Source organism: Macrobrachium rosenbergii, chromosome 12, assembly GCF_040412425.1.
Source record: "Macrobrachium rosenbergii isolate ZJJX-2024 chromosome 12, ASM4041242v1, whole genome shotgun sequence".
Taxonomy (NCBI): Eukaryota; Metazoa; Arthropoda; class Malacostraca; order Decapoda; family Palaemonidae; genus Macrobrachium; species Macrobrachium rosenbergii.
In genome coordinates, this window is record NC_089752.1 from 84,915,368 (window position 1) to 84,930,457 (window position 15,090).

At 35.7% G+C, this 15,090-nt stretch overlaps 1 protein-coding gene across 1 annotated transcript in view; it reads right to left on the reverse strand.

Annotated features, from left to right (window-relative positions):
* LOC136843747 (probable ATP-dependent RNA helicase vasa-like) overlaps positions 1-15,090 on the reverse strand; it is a 711,228-nt gene that overhangs the window by 643,415 nt on the left and 52,723 nt on the right. The window contains exon 3 of the mRNA XM_067112404.1: positions 11,089-11,204. Within this exon, the coding sequence (XP_066968505.1) occupies positions 11,089-11,204 (116 nt within the window). The remainder of the gene's footprint in view (positions 1-11,088; positions 11,205-15,090) is intronic.

Genomic DNA, 15,090 nt, shown 5'->3' on the forward strand with positions numbered 1-15,090 from the left:
AAGATGAGAATGAAAGGACTCAAACTCCCTATCTAGATTGACCCTTACTGAATTTATCCCAGTCTGCGTCCTCTACCTTCCACTTAGGTAAAACTTCAGATGGAGCATTCAGAGCATATTTCAAATGGATCGGGTAGTGATCACTTCCATTTAAATCTTCATTAACAGACCAATTAAAATCAAGGTGGATACTAGTTGAAGAAATACTAAGGTCCAGTGCAGAGAAATGATTATCGTGAATGTTGTGGAAAGTCATTGACCCATTATTATACAGGGTAACATCATTCCTGTCAATAAGGTCTTCGATTAATTTCCCTTTACTATCTAAAAACCGACTTCCCCAAAGGGGTTGTGGGCATTAAAATCACCTAGCAGAAGTAAAGGAGCTGGAAGTTGGTCAATTAACGACTGAATATCTCCAATGTTAAAATCAAGGTCTGGTGGAAGGTATAAGGAGCAGATTGTTATCCTCTTTTCCAAAATGACTGAAATAGCGACAGCTTGTAGTGTTGTATTTAATTGTATTGTGGAGTGCTGTAGAGATTTATTAATAATAATTGCAGCACCTCCATGGGCACGATCACCAATTGGGGATATGATTTAAATATTGAATAATTTAGTCCAGGATTATAAACAGAGTTGCCTAACATTGTTTCCTGTAGGCATATAATCCCTGGATTGAATTCATGCATTAAAACTTTAAGGTCTTCTGTACGGGCTCTGAGACCTTTACAGTTCCACTGAAGAATATCGAGCAAGAATGCTAAGGTGGTAAAATGTGCTACTTCCCACTCCTTGAGGGGAAGTACTGTTCCTAGGGTGGAGTGGGAAATTCTCCTTTATAAGAGATTGTTTTCTTAATCCCTTTTCATCTGAATTGGTGTTCAGGGTCTTTGGTTGATCTTCATATTTTTTATTATGAACCTGATGTTCAGAATTATTGCTGTGGTTCTGTGCACCACTAATCCTATTTGTCTTAGGGCGGCAAGACTGAATTGACTGAACTCAGATGTTTTTGTTCTGAAACTACTTTTGGAACCACCTTTCTAGGAGGAGAGATGTCTTCCAAAACACTGAACCCATTTGAAGTTTTTATTATAAAATTATCATTATTTGGGGAACTATTTCTTGTGCGTTTCTTGGTAGTTGCAACCGTAGTTTTATTATTATTTTTGTTTGTGGCTGTGGCGATTGATGGCTCTGAACTAGCTCTATCTAATTGGGATTGTTCCTTTAGCTTATTTTGGTTTGAAGTATTTTCAGAATATTTTCCTGAATTATTGGTTGATTTTGGCACCCTTATTTTTGGAGATGAATCGACAGCTGTGGATGTGGTGGAAGATAAATTTTCTGTGCTTTTGGAAGTACAATTTTTGCTATTGGACTTCAAAGCACTTGCTGACAAAAGTTTCTCACCAGTTTGGAGATTTTCATTATTATTTATGGTTCGAGAAATACCAGGTTTGTGATATCTTCCATCAGACACAGTTATTGGTGGCCTTACATTGTTGGAAGTTTTCATAAGTTTTATTACAGAAGCATACGTAGTGTTGGCACTTTTGTTTGCCCCCATTACCGTGCGCTTTGCTTCACTAATGCTAATATGTTCATTATCTGCCACTGCCAACACTTCTTGTTCAAATTTATATCTGGGACAAGCCCTAGAGTTTGGTGTGTGATCACCCTTGCAAAGAAAACAGTATCGGGCTGCTTTGCAATCATCAAAATTATCGTGCTCTGCAGAGCACACAGGACATCTTTTATTGTTATCGCAAGAGTTTTGAATGTGGCCATATTCAAAGCATTTGCGACACTGTCTAGGACTTCTTTTATATTTTTTAACCTGCATCCTCTCATGGCCAACAATGATGGTATCAGGTAGGTAATTGGAGGAGAAGGTTAAAAGGATAGCTGCATCACCACCCAGTTTTTTTACATGAGATACACAAGGAGGGCATCGATGGAGAATCTCCTCCTCTTTAAAAACATGCAGATCTTTTGAGTAAACTACTCCTTTCAGTGTATTAAAGAATCTGTGAGATGAAATAGATTCAATATTTCCACTTTCAGGAGGTTTAAAGTTAGCTAACAGAACTGCTTGAGTCTCATTTCCAGCTTTTATTAGAAGGTTCTTTCCATACCGTTTTAAATTTCCAATGGGAATGGAACCAACCTTGCTCTCAATGCAGTCAGCAGCTTTTATCAAATTTTTCCCTCCCTCCTTGTAGATAGCAACATGCCATAAAGGGGGAGGAAGAGCTCTGGTACATGGGACTGGTCCATGTTCTTCAGCCTTTGGAACAAAGTCAAATGGCTCATCATTCAAGTTTTTCACTGAAAACACTTTCGTGCTGACAACTGAGTCATTTAGAATGTGGCCATGGAGTCTTTGTTGTGCCTCACTAGCTTCCAAGGGAGAGGAAAATTTGATAAAAGCACAAAATGACTGCTTATCTTTTCTAGAATTAATTTAATTCTTTCCACTTTGCCGAATTGCTTCACTACACTGTATAAACATTCGTAATCTAATGATAAGTTTACATTAGTGCAATAAAGGACCCTATTATTTGAATCAAATCCACCAGATTTATTAACACCCTGGTGTCTCAGTGTTTGGTTCTGTCCAACAGCCAAGCCCGTATCCATGTTCATGCCAGAAGTCGTTGCCAGTGCCGTTAAGTCATCGGATCCAGGGGAGGGAGAACTAAAAGCCAAATCCATAAGTTTAAACCAGTCCACATGCAAAGGTCCAAAAAGTGCACACCCGACACCCAAGAGCCCCTGCACAGACCCCGACAGCATATCAAAAAGGACAAACTGGGCAGCTCTACTGCTCAGCTTCCCCACCCCAACACACTCCCAAAGCCCACGAAGAGACCCCAAGATGCCAAGCATGCACACATCAGACCACCACACACAAACTGGTTCATCCACCCACCCAAAACTGCTTGGTCATATCAAGAAAGTATCGTAGATCAGTCAGGTATTCGCATTCTCCACCAATGGCACAAGTGAGAGTTGACTCCCAACAGTCCACCCCATACCCTACCCTTTCAGGATAGCACCAGTACGCTTGCAGTGGCCCAGGTATAAGCCAATCTGCCTGCTGGGAGTTCTGCCCCCACTAATGGGGACTGACTCCCCACTCCAACTGTACTGGTGGGCTTCCGGACAAAAGCCAGGAGTCCCACCTCCAAAAACCAGCCCCCCCTGGATTCCGATGGGCTGATCCCCAGAGATGGTTCCGCCCTCAAGATAGCAGTGGGAAAAATCCCATCACCATCTCTTAGGTCCAAACTATCTCGGGTGGCGACTCAACCACCACAACTCCCACAATTAGCTTCGAATGCGAACCCCTTCCAAAAAACGATCCCTTCTGACTCACCTAAGCAGTAAAATTTTGCGAATGTGGAAATGTCCACGCCATTTAAACCAAAAACTATGTAGGATGATCCGTCAGGACCCGGGCCCAAAGGCCAGGGTCCCTTAGCCCCTCACCTCGTCAAGGCGTCCTACTCAAGGGGGAACATATCAGGAGTGAGTGTAGATGTGTTTAAGAATAAGCTCAACAAATATCTAAGATGCATCCCAGACCACCCAAGATTGGAAGATGCAAAATATACTGAAAGATGCATTAGCAATTCTCGGGTAGACATCAGAGGTGCCTCACACTGAGGGACCTGGGGCAACCCAAGCGAACTGTAAGGTCTGTAAGGTGTAGGGTAAGTAGTGTTTCGATAGTTTTTTAATTAGGTTTAATGTAGCTGTTGGTAGACAGCTATGTAACACTTTGTGAGAAGCATCACCAATTTGTGTTGGGTGGCCTCTTCTTAATGTTATGAAACATCACCATCTTGTGATGGATGTCTCTTCTTGAAAAAGGCCAGCCTGTTTGAGAGAAGCGGCTTGGTTAGGGAAGAGTGAACGCCATGAAGGGCCCACTGTGTGGTAAGATATTCTCTTATTATTGTTTGTAAACTCTTTCATATTCATCAACTATTTGTACCAACTTTGTACCGAACCTTAAGCCCTCAAAATTGTCTATTTCTGTTCTTACAGTTATCTTCACGCATGGGCCATTGTTAGACAAAATAAAGATGAGAATAACAAACTGTCTCTCTCTGGACCACGAAGCATAACACATAAGGCAACATCATGGCACACTAGAAAGCAGGTGGACGAAAAAGTCAAAGGTCTCCACGCTGTCACATTTAAAGCTCTTTTACATTTTGATTTTAAGTCTGTTATGTGGATGGATGTATGAAATTTAGGGCAAAAGCCCAGGCACTGGGACCAAGAAGGCCATTCAGTGCCGTAATGAAGAGAAAATAAATTCTGTTAAGGTAAATGAATTTATGAACTGATGAAGGAAATGATTAATTAATAAATAAAAAGAAGTGATGTGACCAATAAATAAAGATATGAAGTTTGATGAACGATGTGATATATACATAATAAAGATATGAAGTTTAATGAATGATGTGATATATATAAAATAAAAAATTTAACATCATTAAAATTCTGTGATGTAATAAATATATTAGGAAAACAATTAAATATTGTTAAAGATTTTTATACACTTTAAAAAAGAGAAGAGAGCAAAAATATCTGCTTCATCTCCCAAATTATCAGAGGAGGATTTACCCTGGAAATATCTTTCTCTTCAGATAAAATATCTGGGGCAGACCACCAGAATGTGCTCCACTGTTAGTGTCTCATCACAGTAAGCACATTCTAGAGGGCTGCTTGGTTTTTGTTAAAATGGATCATAACTATTATTTTCCCATTATTTTTAATATGGCATGTCTAGGTGGTTTAACATGACAGAATGATATTTATTTTCCTGAATTTTTCCCATATTTTTTGTATGGAATTATTAGAGATCTGATATGTATTTCCTCCATGAAATGATTCTTCCTTGAATTACTTTTTTTAAATTTTGTCTTATACAGTAAAAGATGATCTTACACAGTTCGATTTTTGTAATTACACACACACACTGAACTTTTCACTGGAACCTAACTAATGGGCATATACGCGATTTTTTCAGACACACGAAATTTTGAGAAACCCTGCAGAAGTGGGTGTTTAATTTTTGAAGTAATTTACAAGTTTTCATGTTTTATGTGTAAAATCTGTATGAAAAATGCATTTCATTCTTTTATGTGTAAAATCTGTATGAAAATGCATTTCATGCTTTTATGTGTAAAATCTGTATGAAAAATGCATTTGATGTTTTAATGTGCAAAATCTCTATGAAAAATGCATTTCATGCTTTCATGTGTAAAATCTCTATGAAAAATGCATTTCATGCTTTTCATGTGTACAATCTGTATCGAAAATGTATTATTTTTATTTTGTACATGCATGAATATGATGCAAAGGTAATTTCAGCACATTCACTTAGTGTACTTTTACAAGATGTGATACCCATTTGCAAAGTTACTGCACTTTTCAAAGATGATACCCCTGCAGAAAATGCTTGTTTAATGTTTGAAGTACATTTATAAGTTTTCATGCTTTTAACTGTCAAATCGATATGGAAAATTTATATTTATATTTCTGTACATAAATATCATACAAGTATTATGTCCATTTGCAAACTCTGTCACAAGGACTTTACATGACCTTGAGATGAGGTTGTTCGGTCGCACTCATTTGATAAAAAATTCGTTAATGTAATATCATTAATGTAACTAAGAGTTGTATAAGTGTCATTCTTTGAAAATTACTCTGTTCACCTCGGAGAAAAGTGCTGGTGCAATCTGTATGTGCATGTAATTACAGCACGTTCAGTTGGTGTACTTTTACAAGATGTGATACCCTTAGTTACTGCATTTTTCAAAGACGATACCCCTGTAGAAAGTGTGTATAATTTTTAAGTTTTCGTGTTTTTAGGTGTAAAATCAAAATGGAAAATTTGTATTTATATATTTGCGCATAAATACGATACAAAAGCAGTACAGTTACTTTATTACAGTATCTCTCTCTCTCTCTCTCTCGTAGTTAGCGCTCAAACATACTTTTACAATTTATTATTTCTCTGTACATCATTACCTGTACAGTATATAATTTTAAATTGACTGAATTTTACCTGTACTATACTACCTTCTACGAACATTATGTACATGTTTTCGATATTTTATGGAATTGTACTTTTGTTGACTGACACATGTCGTTTTGCCTAGTGACGCAAAGAAAACGGCTTTTACTCTAAGTGACAAAGAAAACGGCTTCCCATGTATTAGGGGTAACATTAGTATACGTACGCACCTACTGTAAATGCGCTATTATGAAACTGTGCAGTACTCAATTTTTATGTCAACCATTTACTGTATTCCTTTTCTAAGGGTAATAAGCTAAATTTTAAATAAAATTACACAAACTTTAGTTCATTTAAAAGTTAGCTTAATACTTTGGGAGCATGATTAGGGTCATATTTAGTACTTAAACTGTGGAAATAAACATTTATTAGCATTTTTAAAGACCATGCCAAACTTACGCGAAAATTCACCTTGCACGAGGGGCTCCGGAACCTAACCTCGCGTAATTTCGAGGTATGACTGTATTTTGTTGTATAGATGTTTTAATGTATCAATTTCAAGTAATAATATACAGTAGTAATTTTTTGTAAACTTCCTTGTAATATCGGTAATCTTTTATTTATTTTACTGAACTTTCTATTCTGTTATCTTATCGGACCACCAGGGAACTTTGTGTTTTGTTGGATGGGGTTTTGACTTTGGTATTGCTTTATCAGCAGCATTTTTAATGAAATCAACAGGAAATTTATTAGTTTCATTATGGTCATTTAAATATTCAAATGGTGGGATATTTCTGGTCTGCATTTCATATTGCTCCCATTCTGCTTTATAAATGTTAGAGTCAGGGGCATGTTTTGCAGGATTATTTTATAATAAGGAAATTAATATTGGAAATGATCACTGGTGTGCAAGTCATCAACTGTATTCCAATCTAATCTGTCAACTATACGGTACTTGTTGTACATGTACAAGAGTTAAGACTACTTAGAAAAATGTTCCATGTGCTTTAGAAAAATGTGCTAACTTCATCATCATTTATAGAGCACATATCGTTTGAATCCATGAACTCTTATACTGTATTTTACTACCTGTTCTATTTGAGTTTGTACACAATTACAGTCCCATATTGGGTTGTGAGCATTAACATCACCTACTATTAATGTAGGTTCCTTCTTATTGTTAAGTAAATTTTTAAGTTTATCAATGTCGTAATTTTTATTAGGTTGGTTGTATAAATTATAAATTATATAATTATCATTTTTTAATACTTGATATTTGTAAGTCAGTAAAGTTTACAGGTACTCTGTCATAACATACTTTATGTACATATATAGCAGTACCTAACTTCTTTCTTCTCTAGATGTAGATACTAAGGTATATTTACCTATACAGGCAGTCCCCGGTTATTGGCGGGGTTCCGTTCCTGATGGCATGATGACAACCGAAAATTGCCGCTAACCGAAAATCGGCGATAATAGCACTGATCCCTGGTTAGCAGCGCCGATAACCGGTTAGTGGCGCCGATAAGAGACGATCAGCGCCGATAACTGGTTATCAGCGACGAAAATCTGTTATCGTTTTGTTGACATAAAATGTTGTATAACCGGGATAGTTGATATTGTTTTGTTGACATGTAAGCACAGTATCATTGGTTCATAATCCCTTAGTAATCATTGTATTCCTCCAAAATGTAATCTGGTTTGTAGACCATTTATGTTCCATTGTATAGTATAATATTGAGAGTATTACATTAGTGTGTTCAAGCATTATTTTCTTTTTGTGGATCATCAATTTGCACTTTTTCTAGAATCCTATTTACAATATTTATTTGTTTTCTTTATAAGACATTAGATATCAAATGCACATATAGCCCTTTTCATGAGTGTCTAAACTAGTACCTGTAGTTTCTTTATTTCTGTATCTTATAAAATTTCATATAGTGTTTGATAAACTGTCCTTTGTTATGTTTTTGTTGCACAGTTCAATGAAACATTCATCACATCCACAAGTGTTTTCTTGTGTCGTTTCTTTGTTTACTCTTGCTGCACCTATTATTCGTGATGGAGTAATCTCTTCCCCCATCACATAATTATTGTTGTCAATGGTTTGTTCCTCTACTATTTCTTTGATGTTCTGTTTCCATTAGCTTTATTATTACTTTAGGAGACAAAGGTATATTCTTATTATTTTTTGGTTTATGTTCTTTCTTGGGGTCTCCTGCCTTTATCTTAATGGATGTATCTCTAATGATAGTTGGTTTTTTGTTGGTCTTGGGAGGATTTCTCTCTAAAGGCCTCTTTTTTTTCTTTAGTTTCTAATTCATTATAACTATCTTCTTATATTTCTATGGTGCTTGTATTATCTTCTAATGTTTCCATTTCTCTTAATATCTCAAAAGAATTTAAACAAATATTTATATACAATTCTTGGTTCTTTGCTATATTAGTTTCTTCTTGCAAAGTGGTTATTTTTCTTTGAGACTGATCTATCAGGCTTTTGTTACTCTTATCTATTTCCTGTTTTGTTTCATTATTTGATCTAGTTACAGTAGAAAACATTTGTTTCCTAGTGGGATCATGCAGTCCTCTAACTTTTAATTCTAATTTGGTCTTTTTTATAGCCATTCCTGTCCTTTCCTAAAGTAATTTTAATTCTGTATTGTATATAAAATACATACACTCTTTAGATCTTGCATGGGGATTTTGTCTATAGTTAACGCATTTTGGTTCACCACACCTCCACTATATGGTGCTTGTCAGATCCACAATATGCACATATAGATTTATTACGGCAATTTTTCTTTGTACTGTATGTCCATACATACTACAGTTTTGGCACTGTAGTGGTTTTGGAACATATGGTCTAAGTTCTCTGCTCTGACCCATGGTTTTAATTTTTAAGGGTAATTCATGGCCTTCAAATTATATCTTTGCTACTCTCAGTGTTTTTCCATTACTCTGTCCACTGGCTATGTCGTATATTTCGCAAACTTGTACATCGTTGTACCTTTTTTTTAAGGGAATCCAGCAATATATTCTTTTCTGCTGGTTCTTCATCATTATCAGGGAGTACTATGGTACCCTGTACACAGTTCATACTGTCATGTTTTTTTATATGTACCTTTATACTATCAATATTTTTAATAGGTAAGTAGTTTTCTGATTGATTTTTTGTTGTGGTTCCTATCAACCACATCTGATCTTTTATTTGTCTGAATGACATTTCAGTAGCTGACTGTCGATTCAACTGGTAGCTGACTGTCAATTCAACTGGAAGTTTTCTAATTTCAATGCTGATATTTTCTTCCCCATTTCTAAGGTCAGGAATCTTGACCAACTTCCACTCCCAAAGAGGGAGTCAAAGTGAGTCAAGGTCGGGTGAAGATATTTGGTTTTTTTGGTTTTCTTTTTATTGGAGCATAGGGCTCCAGTGTAATTACATTAGCACTTTTTTCTGATTTTTCCAGAGAGGTTGTCAAAGGAGGTTCCAGTGGTTGTCAACTGTGCTGAGTCGCTACAATCAAATGGCCCTGGGGTACTTAAATCTTTAAAACCACTAAGCATAAAGATTGAAGTAAAAATAAATTAATAAATAAATAAAGATTGAAGTAAAAATAAAATAAACATCAGCCTTTCATGGAGTCTATTCCTCCACAAATGGCACAAGTGAGAACTGACTCCCAAATGTCCACGTCCCTACCCTACCCCACAGGGGATGGCACAACATGATTAGAGTGGCCCAAGCGTAAGCCAAACCAACTTGCTAGGACTGAGAGTAATGTAAGAATACAATCATTCCCACCCTAATCAAGTCATGGGCAAACTGGATAGAATCCCGAGAATCCCATCCCTTGAACCAGATCCCCCTGGAATCCGTGGTCCAGCCCTAAAGAATAGTTCCGCCTTTGAGCTATCAATCTGATAACTCTCAGGTCTGAACATTATCAGGCAGTTGATGGTCCTACCACAGTTCTCAATATTTAGCTTAGGATATAAACCCAATCCCAGCTATGATATCAAGAGCCCCCTCACCACGTCAAGGTGTTGAATCTTTATAAATACCGCTAATAAAGATTGAAGTAAAATAAAAAATAAATAAAACTGAAAACCTTAAAATACCATCAGCTTTTCATGGAGTTCATTCTTCCACAAATGAAAACTGACTCCCAAATTTCTGTGTCCCTACCCTACTCCACAGGGGATGGCACAACATGATTAGAGTGGCCCAAGTGTAAGCCAAACCTGCTTGCTAGGACCAAAGGTATTACGAGAATACTATTATCCCAAGCTTAATCATATTATGGGCACATCGGCTAGAATGCCTGAAAGTCCTATCCCCCGAACCAGACCCCACTGGAATCCGTGGTCCAGCCCTAAAGAACAGTTCAGCCTTAGAGATATCAATCATATCTCTCAGGTCCGAACATTATCGGGCAGTTGATGGTTCAACCACAGTTCTCAGTTCGGATATAAACGCAATCCTAGACATATCTTTTCCTATTTATCAGGTCCAGTGAATTTTAGCAAAAGTGGAAAATTCCTCAAAAATAAATAAAAAAAATATATATTGATAGATGGGACTCTTGGACTCAAACCCAGGAACAAATTCCTGCGGTTCATGAGCCCCCTCACCGCGTCAAGGTGGTCCCAAGTTGGGAGGGAACAAAGGTACAAACTTACCATTTTACACCCATTGGGTCTTTTCAGCATATCTGGAAATTTCCAGTATCCATAAAGGCCTTGGCTGTATTATTGTAGATGGACCCTGATAGGCTCAACAGTAACAATGCTGGTGCTCTTGAGCTCCACGGTCACAATGGAAAATTATTTTCTTCCTTCCGAGTGGAAAGCGTGTGGCAATGAGAAATTATGGGCTGACTAATCATAATGTGATAGCAAGAAAAATCCATGGAATATTTTGTCAAATCTATACTGCTGTTTCCCCACACATCCCGAACATGGAAATGGGTCAGTAATTTTTTCTTTTAATTCTTAGCTTAGGCCTTACGAGATTACCAACTTTTGTGCAAAAATTTCAACCTAACCTTTAAATGTGTATTTTCTGGAAGCTCATCTTCAGTCTCCAGATTTCCAAATTCCAGGTCTGTCTTGCTTGCTGTACTCTGAATTAGTTCCTGTTGCTCACAAGGACCAAGATCATCTGTTGAAAAAATAAAAAATATGCTAGTGATGTGTGACCTTACTACTGTATATTTAAATTCAATAGCACCTGATAAAATCTGACTATACTGCAACATTAAATACTAATTTTGACAGAAAAATATAATATTTCATTCAAAACAAACTAGACTTTTTTATTATATCATTTTTAAGTTATGCTGACATCAAAATCATCTTACTGCATGAAAACTGACATCACCAGATGATGGATGCCAAAAACAGTCTGCTAGCCAGCATGAAAAATTTTACGTAAAAGAAAAAATAAAAAACTTATAAACTCTATAGTCTATTTAAAAAAATCTGAAAACATAAAACTCTTAAGTAACAGGGTGTTTGGGCGCCGTTCCTGATAGGATCACTGACATCAAACAGCAAATACTACAAGAATATACAGATGGTAAAATATATATGAATTTGAAATTCACAGTAGCATTCCAATATTCTGGTGTAGGTAACTCGCTTTGCCCAAGGGAAGGATAGGTACAACACTACTAAAGAGCCCAGTTTGTTTATGCCCTATGTCCATGAGAAGGGAGGAGGGAGGGTTCTAATCGTGAAGTTACTTGTTAAGTATACTGTATATGAAACTTCAAATTATCACAAAAATGTCATTTTTATATAAGTTACTTACCAAGTAACTAAATAGCTGAATCCCATATTGACATGGGGGGATACATGGGCATACATTACTTAAAAAACACACAGATGGAGATGAATTTTGAAATATTAAAGTAATTAACATTAATAAGTTTGTTGTAACCTATCTGGTGAGAGCCCTACAGCAGGAAGTTACTGCCTCTGGCAGATTTTATTATTATTAAAAAAGTTTAACCAGACCAGTAAGCTGGCTATCAGCTCTCATAGGGCTGGCCTGAACAATTAGGATGAAACAACAGGTCTAGGCTAGAAGCCTAGCACTGGGGCCAAATAGGTCACTCGTTAACCCTTTAACGCCGAGCCTCTATTTACAAAAGTTCGGGACTTAGCATCGAAGCGGAAGAAAAGTTTTTTTCAAAAAATCACAGCACGCTTAGTTTTTAAGATTAAGAGTTCATTTTTGGCTCCTTTTTTTGTCATTGCCTGAAGTTTAGTATGCAACCATCAGAAATGAAAAAAAAAATATCATTATCATATATAAATATTGAAATATATGACAGCACAAAAAAAAAATTTCATATATAATTGCATACAAATCGCGCTGTGAGCAAAACGGTTAAAGCTAATGAGTTATTTTTTTCTCTGTATTGTACACTAAATTGCAATGATTTTGGTATATAACAAATTGTAAAATGATCAAAACAACAAGGAGAAAATATTATCACAAAATGATGCTTGAATTCGTGACGTGCGGATGTAAAAAAAAAAAGGTTTTTCAAAAATTCACCATAAATCGAAATATTGTGCTAGAGACTTTCCGTTTGTTGTAAAATGAAGGTAATTGATTGAATATTACTAGACTAAGTGTTTTAGCTTACAATTGCAGTTTTCGACCATTTCGGTCGAGTTAAAGTTGACCGAAGGTTGAATTTTTTCTATTTATCGTGATTTATATAAAAATTTTTCAAAACTGATAAAAGCTACAACCATGAGTTATTTTTTGTTGTATTCTACATGAAATTGTGCACATTTTCATACATAAAACTTTATGTAACAGCTATTAGAAAAATGGTGAAAACATTACGACAAAGTGACAAAAGAATTTATCAGATTTTCGGCCGAGTTACCGCGCGGATGTGAGGAAAAAGTTTTTTTCAAAAATTCACCATAAATCGAAATATTGTGCTAGAGACTTCCAATTTGTTGTCAAATGAAAGTAAATGATTGAATATTACTAGAATGTAAGAGTTTTGGCTTACATCTGCGTTTTTCGACCATTTCGGTCGAGTCAAAGTTGACCAAAGGTTGAAATTTTGGCACTTATCGTGATTTATATGAAAATATTTCAAAGCTGATAAAAGCTACAACCATGAGTTATTTATTGTTGTATTCTGCATGAAATTGCGCACATTTTCATATATAAAACTTTATGTAATGACTAATATAAAACGGTGCAAACATTACGACAAAGTAACGAAAGAATTTCTGAGATTTTCGGCAGAGTTACCGTGCGCGGACGTAAGGAAAAAGTTTTTTCAAAAGTTCACCATAAATCGAAATATTGTGCTAGAGACTTCCCGTCTGTTGCAAAATGAAGGTAATTGATTATTACTAGACTGTAAGTGTTTTAGCTTACAATTGCAGTTTTCAACCATTTCGGTCGAGTTAAAGTTGACTGAAGGTCAAATTTTTTCTATTTATTGTGATTTATATGAAAATATTTCAAAACTGATAAAACCTACAACCATGAATTATTTTTTGTTGTATTCTACATGAAATTGCGCACATTTTCATATATAAAACTTTATGTAACGACTAATATAAAACGGTGCAAACATTATGACAAAGTGACGAAAGAATTTCTGAGATTTTTGGCAGAGTTAACGTGCGCGGACGTAAGGAAAAAGTTTTTTTAAAAAATTCACCATAAATCGAAATATTGGGCTAGAGACTTCCAATTTGTTGCAAAATGAAGGTAAATGATTGAATATTACTAGAATGTAAGAGTTTTATTTTACAATTGCGTTTTTCGACCATTTCGGTCGAGTCAAACTTGACTGAAGGTTGAAATTTTTTGTAGTCGCCATACGGTACGTCCACTCGGCACCCAACAGACAATTTTAGTCGATGTACGATACGTCCAGTCGGCGTTTAAGGGTTAAATAAGTTAAAAAAGTAAAAGCGAATGATAAAAGTATCATTAGTTACGTTATACTCATTGAGTAAATTAGTACAGCCATAAACAACCAAACGATAAATAACTGTTTTGCTATGAACTCGGTCTAGACCATGGCTATGAACAACCGAATCAGATAACAACAGCTGTTTTGCTTGGATTTCAACCATCGTACAATAGTAAACAATTACTGTAGCTATGCAACAAATAATGTTAAGTAGAATAGGACTGATATATATTTTACATTATATACCCTTATTCACTATGGAGAAAAGATTGCAGGGAAATATACTGCTAAATTTTAGCTGCAAGTTGTAGCTGCAGCTGAGAAAACAAACAATGTTCAAGGGCTAATGACTATAAATTGTCATGCATCGGCAACATGGATGAAACTCCTAAACTTCGATATGCCATCAAACTCGACTGTAAACAATATTGGGGAGAAAAATATTTTAATCAAAACTACTGGGCATGAAAGACCACATTTTACTGTTGTTTTAACGTGTGTGGATAATGGGACGAAACCTTCCCCCACTGTTATCTTTAAACGGAAATTGAATTGATGCAGAAACAAAAATTCCCAGAAGGTATCATCCACGTTCACGAAAACCTAAACAATGCAAATGATGCATGATCGCTATGTTTGTATTTTATAATACAATTAGTAACACCATGCAAATATACATACAATATTACTGGATACAGTGAAGTAAAGCATAACTTGTTAAATGATCCAAGGAATAGATGTACATTCATTATGTTTGTATTTTATAATACGATACTAATGTGTGAATATTACATAAGCTACTTTTATATTTTGCGTAAGATGCGATGCCCTTAAAACTAGCTTCAAAAGTCACATGACATGCGATTATATACAATATTTTGAATTTCTAAGGACACAGTAAGTAAAACAGCATTTGTAATAACATCATCTTTACATAACCAATATTTCATAAGATACCTGTTGTTGCAAATGCTAGCTATACACAGATGGTTCTGTAATTTAGCAGTCGTCTTATACTGCAGATATAAGATAAATTCATGAAAAGTTGTAAATTTTTTACCTCGTCTTATGTAAAGGTCGTCTCGT